Raw genomic sequence first — 13,858 nt, 5'->3', positions numbered from 1 at the left:
AACAACTGAAACACTGAGTTCCTTTAAATCAAAGCTGAAAACCCACCTGTTTAATGTGTATTGATGCTTTTGGTAGTTGACAAAATGCTATTAATATTGTTTTTCACAACTGTTGACTATATAATGTTTTCTGTATATTTTCACAATGAAAAGCACTTTGAATTGGTGTGTTGCTGAAATGTACAATTCAAATAAACTGACTGTTGTGACAGTTTCAATAATATTTGATAATGATATTTATTTACTGGAAAAAATTAAGAGATCACTTAAAATGATCAGTTTCTCTGATTTTACTTTGTATAGGTCTATGTTTGAGTATAATGAATATTGTTCTTTTAGTCTATGAACTACTGACAACATGTCTCCGAAATTCAAAGCAAAAATTCAGTATTTATTAGCAGAAAATGAGAAATGGTCAAAATAAGGAAAAAGATGCAGTGCTTTCAGAGCTCAGATAATGCAAAGAAAACAAGTTCATGTTCATTTAGAAACAGTACTAATGTTTCAACTTAGGAAGAGTTCATAAATCAATATTTGGTGGAATAACCAGGATGTTTTTAATGGGCTTCAGTGGTCTCTTCATTTTATAAAAGTTACATACTGCAAGTTTAATCTTTTTTTTAAAGGGATTTAGAACACAAATATAAAGTAAAAATGTTTGCTGAACTTCATTTAAAAAAAATAATAATAATCTGGGGTCGCCCCCCCAATAAATGAAGCCCTGGGCTACTGCCCCTCTAAGCCCATTCTAAGGTCTATCTCTTGCAGCCGAAGCCTTCTACCTGGTCGCCCCACACCAAGGGCTCCTTTCCGCCCCCTCTCAGCTTTCCCCGTTGCCACGGTTTCCGTGTACGCGCTGCCTGCACCAGCGGCGCCGCGCCGCTGTCATACATTAGTGCCAGACATGGCGGCGGAGCTACAGCCCGAGTGGATTTCTGCTCTCCCGTCTTCCTGGACTTATGGGGTTACTCGGGACGGACGCGTCTTCTTCATTAAGTAAACGCACCTTTAACTAACCCACTTCAAGTCTTTCAGCTCTCAAAAAAGGAAAAAAGTCAGGGCTCGTTATTGCATGTGCTGTATTATTATCCCTCTCTGTCTCAACAGCGAAGAAGCCAAGAGTACAACCTGGCTGCATCCGTTGAGCGGTGAAGCAATCATAACCGGACACAGGAAAACTCCAGGTAAGAAGCAGACGAAGAAGAAATGTCACTCAGCTGTCAAGTTTCAGTTAACCGCAACGGCTGGCTTGCGCGTCCGCCGTCATGTGTTATGTTTCACCGCCGAAAAAAAAAAAACACAACAGAAAATAAAAACACGATTCTTCCCACGCTGAGAGTGGAAGAGAGAGAGAGGGGGGGGGTGAGCTCTGTCATCCGTGATCCCTTTCTTAATGCATGAGTGGGCTCGTGCTGTGGAAAGTGAGCCGACCGTTGGCCGAGCTCGAGCCACTTCCCCGCGAGCCTCCTCAGGTTGGCTCGGTCACCTGAAGTTGACGACGTCACGCTGGCGAACGTAACTTGAGAACTTGTAAAGCGACGGTTCGTACAAACAGTAACCAGCGTTGGAAGCTAATGTTGATGTTTTCTCCTTTCTTCTGAAAGCCCACCGCTAACCTCTGAGTTCCTGTGGGATTAGCTGTGTTTACATCAACACCGCTCCAATCTGGCTGGTAGGGTAGGTTTCAGTATCAACAATGCCACGGCGGGGCATGGCCGTTAGAGACGGGGACAAAATCTGTTAATTTACATCAAGAAACTCAGAAATCTCAGAAAATTTCTAGAATAAACAAGGACATTTCTGAGCGAGAAAAGTTTTTAAAAAAAAGCTTTGTAAAACAAAACAAAAAAAACAACTCAATTTTTTTTAATTCAGAAATCTTATAGTAAAAAGATTTTGAGTCTGAAAAGTAAAAAAAATTGCTAGGAAAAAAACATTTTATTTCTTTCGATTGAGCTCATAAATCTAGAAAAAATGTGAAAAATTCTGATTCAAAAGTCAAAATCTTTTCACTTTTTAAGTTCAGAAATATCCAAGTTTTTCAATACAATTTCTAAGATTAATCGATTGCGAATGTAACTTGAGAATTTATAAAGCGACGGTACAAACAATTAGTGTGTAATCAAGAGTAAGCTACTCTTTATGTGTTTTCTGAAAGATCAAGAAATACGTAAGCCCATCGCTAAACGTTGAATTCCTGTGGGATTAGCTGTGTTTACATCAACATCCACAGCGCTTTAATCTGGCTGGTAGGCTGGAATATATCAATACTAAAGTGATTTAGGGCCATTATAGACAGGAAAAGTTAATTTCCGCCAAAAAGTTCAGAAAATTAGAGATTAATCTCAGAATTTTTCTTAAAAAATAAGAAGATATGTGAACTTGACAAATTGAAAATGTACCGTATTTTCCGCACTATAAGGCGCACCTAAAAACCTTCAATTTCCTCAAAAGCCAACAGTGCGCCTTATAATCCGGTGTGTGTTACGTATATATGGACCAATATTGAGCCACAACAGGTCTAGGAACTAAGGTAAGCAGCTGCCGACTTCATTTTCGCCAGTAGAAGAAGAAGCGCGTGGTGCATGCTGGGATAGTTGTCAGAACGCTGGTTTGTTAAAGTTTTACTGACCTATCTACCTACCGACCTGATAATCAGGTCGCCTGCAGGTCATTTAGCACCATGTTCTTCACAAACATGCTGTGCGCGAACGGAGAAGGGTGACCATCGTCCGGCGACGCCCCGGCCCAGTCGCGGAAGGCTCTCCTCGCCGACTGGAGTCGGACTGTTTTATTGACATTCTTTATGTCAACAAAGTGGCTTTAGACATTCATGCGGGGTGCTTCGATAGGGTAACCAAGGGACCAGCCCCTATACATTTATACATTGTGTTACCCAGAAAGCAGTTGGGCACAATATCGCAACACCAACACCGTGAGTGAAACAATGACTGGGGCGGCCTACTATATAATGTACTCAGGGACCATTTCTTTACTATTACACATCCACATTTGTAGAGTACGGAAAAAATCGTTAGGTAACCCTAACTGTAGCATCTATTCTATGCGCATTTATAATGCGCCTATATTATAATATATACTGCAGTGTGCCTTGTATATGAAAAAAGTTTTAAAATAGGCCATTTATTGAAGGTGTGCCTTATAGTGCAGAAAATACGGTAACCCAAAAGCATCATGACTTTTTTGTGGAAACTTACGAATACTCTTTTTTCTTCTATCTACAACGGCTTTGATATTCCATTTTATAACAAAGCCTCTCTGTATGAGATATTCCTGTAAAATCACTGTATTTGACAGTGAAATCAGTTCCTGCTGTTCTTTTTGGTGCAACATGATATATTCATTAGTAATCGCCTTTAAACTCCTGTTTTCCTAATTATAAGGACCTAATAATCCTAATAATTAAGAGACTAAGAGTACTTACTTCTTCTACTAGTGGTTTTAATATTTTGTCATCATGCTGCAAAAACTTACATTTTGTTTTCCTGCTAAACCTTTCCACAAAATGTACCAAAATTCAAATTACTTATGGGAAGATGTGGAGAAAATACCCAATTACAGTAGTTAAGTAAAAGTATAAATAAACAGATAAAATTATACTCAAGTAAAAGTACTACATTTATAGTTTTACTTGAGTGAAAGTAAGTTTCTTTGTATATTTTGCTTAGTAGATCAATAATGTTGTGCCATTTTAAAGAACAATCTTTCAAATTATGCATGCTTTTAATGTGTTTACTCTCTGTGACAAAGTTTACACTTAAACTTGTGATCCTGTGGATCAAAATTTCAGGAATGACTTGCAGAGTTAAACGCCAGGAGGCCAAATAAAGCAGGAATGATTATACCTTGCAAAGTTTTTATTTAACACAAAGCAAAACCAATTAATTATTTCAGCTGCACTAAACACATTCAGGTAAAAGACGTCTGCCTTGAAAAAAGGGACATTAGACTCTGGTTATTTCCCTGGCCACAGTTACAATATACTTTATATTCAACCTTATAACTGGTCAATAAAAGTGAACAATATTTTAATTTCCTGACTTCATTTTCAAAACTTGGGCCTGAAAGCTGTTTTTTAAACGTTTTCAAACTAATAAACGCAATGTGACGTGATTGTAACGCAACACATATATAAATAAACATAATAAAGGTGGAAACAACAGATACTTAATGTAAAATGTAGTGGAGTAAAAGTCGAAAGTACCCACAATTAAATCTACTTCTGTAAAGTACAGATGCATAAAAGATGTAATTAAGTTCAGTAACATGCATTCCACCACTACTTATTAAAATACTTTGCATGATGTAAATAGTTTTGCAGACATATTTTAAAACTTTCTGAGTGTTTAAGTAGTTTCTGTGACAGCAGACAGCTGGTAGCAACAACAGATGATTGTTTTCACTGAATAGAAAATAAACGCCGTCTAATTTGTATAGAATTGTTAAGAGAATATCAACGCTGTTAAATTTGATTTAATGGTTCCAGCCTAGATAAATTAAAAGATTTTAAATTAACATTTAAATTTAAGATTTTAAGAAGATGGCAAGTTTACTTTGTAAAAGTTCAAAGAACAATCTTCATAGTTAGATTGTTTTGTTACCATAGCAACAATTTGATGCTGCGAGTTTAATCTTTGAGTTTTAGCTCCGTTTGTTCACAAAAAACCTTTTAGTTAACTACAACTATAATTGACTGCTTGGTCAATTAAAGTAGGCCCGCTCTCCCAGATTTCACTAAATGGTTAAATGCTGTTAGTGGTGCTGATGTTTGCAGCGGCAAGAGGGGCCCCTAGAACATGTTCTGATCAAGGCCTCATTCAGCATTGGACCGGCCCTGCATGATGAGCTAGATCCTCTGCACAGCATCTCTGCTGCTGGACGTAGGGGGACAAACGGGAGATTTACTTTATGTGGCTTTAGTAGCTCTTCCATTTCGTGTCTATTGAGTTTTTAATAAGCGCCACAGAAACGGTTTTGGTTGCCCGAGCTCAACAGGATAAGTTGTTCTGATCCTCATGTGGCTGCAATGCAACTCCACCTGACTTTAAGTAGACAAAGCATTTGATATGCATTGTATCGCTGTAAAAAAATAAAAACAAACCAGCGTGCTGCGTGACTATGAGGCGAGTGTGAAAACTCCTCCACGGGCTGAACTCCCAGTCCAAAACGCACCGGCTAACCGGGAACTCAAACTTTATCAGACTACAGGGAGAACATGCAGACTCCCTGCAGAAAGGCAGTTTGTCGTATCTTTATTGAATTTCTTATTATGATAAGTTTGATTTATTATGTCAGCAATAAATACCGACTAATTATATTTGAACTGGCAACAAAACAGGCTTTATTACCAGGATTTAGTATTTACTCCACTGTTTGTTCAAAGAGAGCATAAATAAATACATTTGGAATTATGATTAATTTACAGTTCAGTGATAAGAATAAATTTTTTTATATGTCACTTGTGAGGAAGTCTATTAAAGATGAGCAGAGCTGCAACTAACTTTTATTTTAGTGATCGATTATTCTATCAAATATTTAGACAATTAATCAAATTAATGGATACAAAAATTACTGTATTCTGCAGATTTTTTTATTCAACCACTTGATCAGTATTAGAAATACATTAACAATGTAAAAGGAAAACACACATTTTTTATTGTTGCATATTAAAAGTACTTTTAATAAACATTCCTCCAGAATTTTCGAATCAAACTAAAGAGGTTTTGTGAGGCAGAGTAGAATTGATTTGGGATTTATTAGAACATGTTTAGATGGAAAATCCCTCCTAATGCTCACTGACATCATAGTTTTCTCCCGTCTCTACTCGGTCTGTAAGTAAGTGTTCCAGGTTTAACGATAATTGATTTCCTGTAAAAGTATTTACCTCTTGGTTTCCTGAAAACACACTGTTAATGGGTTTTCCCTTTTAAATATTGCAATTAATCAGACATCCGCTCCTGTTGTAGAACTGCAAATATCAGTTTTAGCTGGCATCACTCCGCCTGCGGATAAAATGTTGATTCGTTTGTACAAATGTTTTACTGCGTCAAGAACCACTAAGTTAGTTTAAAATGTCGCATAAAGCAGATTTCCTGCCTAAATTAGGCATGTGAAAGGAGAAGCGATTATGTTTATGTAAGAAGCAACATAAGGAGTTGGAGCATGGTGTGCTGTTTGTTAGTTTTTGTTTGGCTTTCCGCTTCCTGTTGTGTGGCATTTTTGCATTCAGCTTTAAACATTTCAAAAACAGCCACAGAGTCTTCAGGGACTCATGCAGGCGACTTTATTTATAACTGTTTATTGACATTTTTAGCAGGAAGAACACAGTCCAATGTTTTCATTTTCAGTTTGTAGCAGAAACATGCTTCTATTATCCTGTTATTTTAGTGAATAAATCTTGAGTTTGGTACTGCTGGTTGAATAAAATAAAGCTGAATTGAAATATTTGTTTTGTTTTAAAGTCAAGAATAATAAAAATAATTGATACATACCTTGAAATATGCTATATTTGTGTTCCAAGAAGCTGCTGTCCAACAAAGTGTAAACGTTAAAAAGCACAGATGCTAAAACTAACAGGAACTAGAGTTTTACTTTTATTTTATAAGCTGAATAAAACTTGGAAATTGTGATTCTCACAATATGATGATCTAGAGTAAAAATTAAATAGTTTTAGTGTCTTAAAAAATAGAAATGTTTTTTTATAGAAAATGTCTGAGATTTTTTGTAGAAATTTACTACTACTTTTTCTTTCTTTCTACACTGCCCTAGTACTTTGTCGTATTTCAGATATTGGTGATCGGTTAGAAAACTGGAATTGGTGCATCTCTAACGTTAACCAATTCTTCAGAAAAGCTTACCAAGTAATTTTGGTTTAGTTTGATTCAAACTTTGTATTACACTTGAAATAAACAGAAAAAAATGTCTTGTGAAATAATCAGCCAGTGGAGCTAACAGTTTTTTTTTATTAATAGTATGGAATTATTTACTTAAAAAAGCTCCTATATCTTGCTGAAAAGGTACTTGTATGTCAGTTAATTCAAGGGTACTAACATAAACTAGATCAGAAACTAGACCAAAATCGCTGGGTGAAAGTTTGTGTTTTTGCAGTGCACAGCCAAAGAATCTCTGGACTCTTTGGCTGAGATTCTGTGGCATCTCAGTCAAATTATTAAATACTATTATATAGGAATTTTTTTAGCAGTTTAGTCTAACTTTTTAAATGTTAACACTTCTGCCTGGAATCAGTTTTCACAATACAAAAGAGAGAGAAAGCATCTAAAATCTTTTACTATAAAGTTGTGAAATGTAGCCTGTAGGGCTGTGTAATAATATCGATTTTGTGATATATATCGATATTTTCTTTCCTAGGAAAAAAATCGATATTCATCCGCAAGTATCGTAACATCCAACTGTCACCTTGCTCACTCACTGCTTGCTTCGCCGGGAGAGTGATTAGGTCATCAGGCTTAGGGCGATTCCTTCAGATGTTAAGTGTCAAGGTTAAAAACGTATCAAACTATTCAGAGCAGGTACTTGGTCCACTTTATCTACTTTACAAACGCATGTAAACTACAGTTTGTACTGTTTCAATTAAAAGAAACATGTCTTCTCAACACTTATTTGATTCATTTTGTCCAGCTGTCGACTTTAAGTCTGTGTCCATGTCCAACCAGAGCCCGGTATTGTGTAGTTGGTGCTTTTAATCAGTTTTCAGTTAATTTAATTCAATCCAAGTCTATAACAGTCAAAATGTCACCAAAATCACTCTGTCCCTCTAAAATCTTTCAGAAAATCGCAAAAGTGTATTGAATTGTATCGTTTGCTGAATATCGCAATATATATCGCATCATGAGCAGAATATTGTGTATTGTACCGTATCGTGAGATTATTGTATCACTACAGCCCTAGCAGCCTGAGATTTCGTATCCAAACACGTTTCCTCAGAACTATGTTGACATATTTTATTTTATCTTTATTTCCTCATCACACAGACCTACCCACTGGATGGGAAGAGGGATTTACCTTTGAAGGTGCAAGATGCTTTATCAAGTAAGTTCAACTTTACTCTACAAACCACACACCCATTACACCTTTACCCAAACACTGAGTAAAAGAATTAAACCACTTCACCGTTCCCATGCAGCTTGATTACCGAACAGAAATGTATCTATTTCCACTCGCCTGCATGTTGCTTGTGAAACCGGGCTCTGTTCTGGCAGTAAACTCGTGAAAGGTTATAAATGCTGGACCTTTACTCCCTATTTCTTTGCAGTAGGAGGCTATCGCAAAGTTAATGATTACACAGAAATATGGTGCAAGTACCAGACAGACCAGGGTTCCTGTCCTACTTGGAGCTGTTTGCAGATTAATATGTTTTCTGTTTTCATAATTTATTCTCGCTGTTGGGGTTTGAATGCTGTGCTAAAGTTTGGAATGATGTTTTAATGCGCCTACATACAATTACACAACTTTATAAGCTGCAAGCCTTTGCAGCTTAGAGCAAATAAATGTGTAAAAATGTTAAATGCATGCAATCAGTGCTGTTAAAATGTAAACATTTAATATTTCTATTAATTTAACTCAATTTATTATCATTTATTTCACCTTGATTTTAGTGTAGCACATGTGAAAACATGAAAATCAGGTGTGTTTTTACCATGAAATGTTCCAAAAACACATCAATACATGGGCTTTTTCATGTGACTCAAAGCATACATGTGAAAATTTGTGTGAACCTCATGTGCATTTTCTATTTAACAAGAATAATATTCTGCAAAAAAAAAAAAAAAATTGAGATTCATTTAAAAAATAGCAACTTTCGGAACTCAGAGATCCATCTAAACATTTCTGAGAACTTTTTTCTTCCAAATTTTCAACTTTTGAAGTTCAGAAATTTTCTTATTTTTTATAGAATGACATTTTAAAGCACCTACATGAGATTTCACTACTTTATAAGTTTGGCGCAAGCAAACCTTTGCAGCTTGGAGCAAATAAATGCTTACTGCATGCATTCAGTGCTGTTAAAAGGTAAATGGCACCAATAATCCCTGTGATGATGCACCTCTGCTGTCTGGAATCCAGAGCATTCATTTCAAAGTGCAAGCAGCTTTTCTGATCGTGTGTCGTTTTGTGCTGCATTCTGGTTTTTTGGTTTGTTGCAGAAGGTTTCTGCTGTTGTGACTTTGCAGTAACTCCATCCTGAGTTTTGTTGAAATTGTATTTAAAGGATTTTTTTTGTTCCAAAACCAATGAAAGAGCCCTTTTTAAATCGTTCTGACAGTTTGACCTGGGGCCACATTTTTGAAGCCAACAATTGACGAGATCTTTTCATAATGATCCTCTTTCTTCTGGGACAGCCCAAAACACTGCATACTGTCAGTGGCTGTTAATCTTTCTGGAAAATAGCAATCTTCATACCATGAAAGTGTGTATAAAGCCTCCCTTCATTAACGTTTCTTGTGTATCATTCTTGTTGAACTAATGTAACACATGTAAGTTCTGTCCACTGACCCACTTTTGCACATATTTTCTGCTTGCTGTTGGCCACCGAGCTGGTCAGAAGTTTACATACACCCCAAGGTTTCCCCCAGAAAATTTGCTAAGCTTGGTGGTTGGGGGGCCGGGCAGTCGTTCATCCAGCAGCCGTTGTATTTTTGACTTAAAACATGTTTAAAGTTGAGAGGGAATTAGAAAATATCCATAATTACTTGTTATTGAAAGATTAATACCTGAACACCAACTATAAAGTATATAAAAAATGCAAACATAAAAAAAAATGTAATCAATTCTAAGCCTGGTGGGTGCACAAGTAAAGCCTGTTGACCGCCAGACTTATAATACACTGAGGAAAACCCTGCACCCATGATGTGCATGAATCCCATATGCATTTTCATCAACCACTGGAATGAGTCTTCCCTTACAAAATCCTTTGTTCTGGCTTTCAAGCAGATTCAATTATTCTTCATAAGATTGAGTTCAGGGCTGTTCCTGAAGCTTAACCATAAATCTATTGGCCACTGTGCTTAAAAGCTTGGTCTACACTGAAAAACTGCCCAGTTTAAAGTGGACATATGATGCTCTTAAAAGGCGTTCCACTCCACCTTCTTCAGCCGTTTCTGTAGCTTGGGTAGCAGAAAGTTTTTCCTTAAAATATGTCAACAACAACAAAAGACTCGTCCATCCTGCCTCACATCCTTAAATGGTGCCAGAATATGAATTAATGTCTTACAAACAAGGCTTCTTCAATGTAGTTTGTGAGTTAGCTAGCACCAATCCCAAACTGTTGGTGTAATAGTTATACTAATCACTAATGCTTATGTTCTCAAGCAGCTAAACTCAAGCTAACACAGCAGGAGGGACGATGCTCGTGGTATCAAAACAATAAATTAATGTCTAAAATAAAGTTTATTCTCATTGTAGCATTATTTGCAGCTTATCTCTTTGCTGTGTCCATCGCTGCCATAGATGGAAGGAATTGACCGCTCAATCCAGCGAAGTTTTTCTGCAAATCCTTCTTGTTTCTGACCGAGGTTCCCGAAGCAGTCGTTCTTGAAACAAAGATAACTTTCTCCATGATGTGGGCATATTTCCAAGAAAAATAAAGTTTAACCCGAGACTTTGAAGAGGTTCAGATGCTGGGAGACGGTGTGAGGATTGTTACTATTTTCTTCACTGTTTTTTCAATGATAGTATGAATAAATATGAAAATATGATTAAATGCAGTTACTGTGTGCATGAATCACACTTCTTTACAAATGGTCACATTTTACAAGAGCAGTAATCATGTCTGTGAGGCTATGATTGCTAAAAAGGAAGTAATAAATCACTTTTATCATTATCACAGTAGTAACACAAAATGTCATGATAAAACTTTAAGTCCATATCGCCCACCCCTGGATCCACATAATCTGCATTTAGCTGCATGATGTTCAGTTTATGGTTCAGTAAAGACATATTTTATTTTCTACTCTCTCTTTGACATTGTGGTCTTATTCTGTGCTAATTCATAATCTGTCCTTCAGATCCTAGTATGTGAGTGAAGGATGTTATTTTGCATATTTTCTAGGAAAAACTTACCCTTCCTTGATATTTAGCAGTCAAATCTGCCAAAATACTGTAATGCCGCTGCATCAGTGATATGAAAAATGAAGGATATTATGCTTTGTTATCCCCACTGAATCCTTTCTGACTTCCTGAGCTTCATGTGGCAGTTTGCCAGTAATTTCATATCCCCTATTTTATCACAGATTCTCTGTGCAAAACAGTTTTAGGGAGCGCCACATTCATTAGCCGATCAGTGTGGTTCTGGCCCAGCCCGATGATGCATGCATGCTGCGTTTTGGCGAGTGAAAAACGATTTGTTTCATGCATCAGCTGAATTTTAAACAAGTCTCTAAAAGTTTGAAGGAGGGATTTTCACATCCAGCACCAGCCTGAGGTGCGCTGTTGGACGAAGAATGAGCAGCAAAAATAATTTTCTCACTTCTTCTGTTAAGCTGTCATAAAGCCACTCTTTCTGCAGCATAATCTAGCAAGCAAACACGTCGCAGTTTTATTGGATTGTGATGCATCTCGGTGCCTTCTAGCGACTCCCTCTCTTAATGTCTTCATTTGTCCTGCGGCTCATTAGCAGCACAAGTCGCCATGTGTCTAATTTATTCCTGTAGAGCTTATAAGGAAATAACCGAAGCCTAATTGAAAACCTGCACAGATATCAGCTTACATGTGACAAATGCCTCCCTGATCTGGTGGTGAGTGTTTTATTTCTGACACTTTTCTCCAGCTTGTTTGCTTGGTTTCCCCCTCCAGTGTTTTACTCAACAGAGTCCCAGTCATGTGGTCACTAAAGCCAGAGTCATAAAGATGGCTGCAGGCACGGCCCAGTGTGCCGTAATCATTGTCTTTTTCTCGACGTTAAGTCATAAAACTGTGTCAAGACTATTAATTTCAGTGTGACTCATTGTTTTGATAGGAGATTTGCTGACAGGTTTATGAGAAAACTGCGACTTGGACAGTCTGTGGGACATTTTGAGGTTTTATGCAAGGCTGCCAATAAAATCCTCTGAGAAGTCTCCAACTCCTGCTGACAGCTGGATAAGCCTTGGATGTGCCTCGGGTTTTTCAGTAGGACCTTATTACTTTGTCACCGATTTTGTGTTTCCCAGTATCATAAAGTTATGACTGTAACTACCTTTTAAAATGTAAGGAAGGTGAAACAATTTTAAATCCTCAAATAATCTAGAGATTCATCCATCTTCACTGCAAAACCACAAAACGTTACCATTTATGGTCTTGTTTCTAGTGCAAAGACAAAACTAACTTACAAGTAACTTCATTAAGAGAAAAGAGCTGGTTTTAAGTAAATGATTCACTAATATTGATGAAAAAGTTCAAGTTCAATAAGTGGAATAATCTACCAGTGTAACTAGTACTTTTTTATCAATATTAAGGATTTAAATAAGCTCCAATATCTTAATGAAGTTACCTGTGAGATACGTTTGACTTATTTCAAATGTACTAAGATATTTAGACTAGATTTTTTATTTTCAATGAAAAATTTAAATATTTTTGTACAGTTTTGGCTTTAGTTACTAGTCTTAGTGTGTTGTTCTTTCTGCAAACAGCCTATTTTTGAGTCATGTCAACAATTAATCGATTGGCGAGTATTTCAATAAACGATTAATCACGATTAATTGTTTCAACTGCATTTGATTGTTCAGAAAACAGTCAGATTTTTGAGTTTCCAGCTGGACCAATCAAACTGAAGCTCATCCAGTTCCAGTTATCAGCTGATCTCTAATCGATCACTGAAGAAAGCAGTACGTTTACATCCATTTCTATCTGTGCTTTCTGCAGCAGCAGAAGATCTGGTGTGTTGTCATGCTGGCTCTGTGAGTTGGCTGTTACCATCAGGTTACACAGTGTGAGCATCAAGTAGCAGATTGTGCTGACGCAGTCTGTCCTCTGATGCTGCGTGCTAGCAGGGATGAGTTACAGGTTGTTAGTGTGACAGTGCAAACTAGAAACATGGCCTCCCCTAAGCTTCTACTACAAACATGCAGGTTTGAATGAAGCAGATTCATCTTAAATAAACCAGCTGAGGTTTACTGCTTTCCTAAGACAAATGTGGTTTTCTTGCTTTCTGGGTTGATTGTGACTGGCTTTAAGCAAATTGGATAGAACTTCCTACACAGAAATGAAGGAAACATTTTGGGCACCTGAAGCGGTGAAAATGTGCTCCTCTTTTAGTGGTATGCCTCAGTACAAAATGTCAGATTTAATTTTGTCAAAGTGCCTCAGCATCCAAAAGTGATTACTGCCATCTTAACCAGCTCAGTGTATCTCACCGAGGAGAGAGGAGTCACAGTAATTTGAGGAGAAGCTTCAAAGCACCAATTCTAGGCTTTTAGCAGGCATCTATAACACTTCTTCACTACAAATAAACCTGCGGCCAATTAACTACCTCTAAACCTTCTGCCGCTGTGGTTTTCACGTAGTCAAAATAGGGCTGAAACTAATAATTACTGTAGTTATCAATTAATCTGTTGATCATTTTGTCGATTAATCATATTAATCCGATTAATCACATTTTTTAATTTAAGCCTTTTTATAGAATATTAGAAATACATTATTTGTTTATTTATACAAATAATTAAATTACTTTTTAAAAAAATAAAATATAAACATTTTATTGCTTAAAATGCAGTAACGTAGCATTCCTTTAGCAGACGCTTGATTATTTTTAGTAAAAGAAAGTACTTCTAACATCAACTTTGTGAATAGCTCAGGTCTTTAGTGTTGGGCTGATCTGTTTATTTTTGGACTAACCAATTAAAAA

The 13,858-nt window shown here is 36.8% G+C and overlaps 1 protein-coding gene across 5 annotated transcripts in view; it reads left to right on the top strand.

Annotated features, from left to right (window-relative positions):
- The first annotated feature begins 715 nt into the window (after positions 1–715).
- Positions 716–13,858, top strand: part of LOC106929242 (pleckstrin homology domain-containing family A member 5-like) — a 114,343-nt gene continuing 101,200 nt past the window's right edge. For 2 of the 5 annotated variants that reach the window (XM_088006181.1, XM_015006015.2), the window contains exons 1-3: positions 788–996; positions 1,108–1,184; positions 8,013–8,070. In XM_088006181.1, coding sequence (XP_087862307.1) covers positions 905–996; positions 1,108–1,184; positions 8,013–8,070 — 227 coding nt within the window. In that variant the 5' untranslated portion in view covers positions 788–904. Of the gene's footprint in view, positions 997–1,107; positions 1,185–8,012; positions 8,071–13,858 lie in introns of all 5 variants that reach the window. The other 3 variants (XM_015006012.2, XM_088006180.1, XM_088006179.1) reach the window with 3 other exon arrangements.

The sequence above is a fragment of the Poecilia mexicana genome, unplaced genomic scaffold (genome assembly GCF_051168715.1).
Source record: "Poecilia mexicana isolate PSO_F unplaced genomic scaffold, ASM5116871v1 scaffold_6, whole genome shotgun sequence".
Classification (NCBI taxonomy): domain Eukaryota; kingdom Metazoa; phylum Chordata; class Actinopteri; order Cyprinodontiformes; family Poeciliidae; genus Poecilia; species Poecilia mexicana.
The sequence above is the reverse complement of the archived record's forward strand: the minus strand, read 5'-3'. Positions and strand labels throughout refer to the sequence as shown.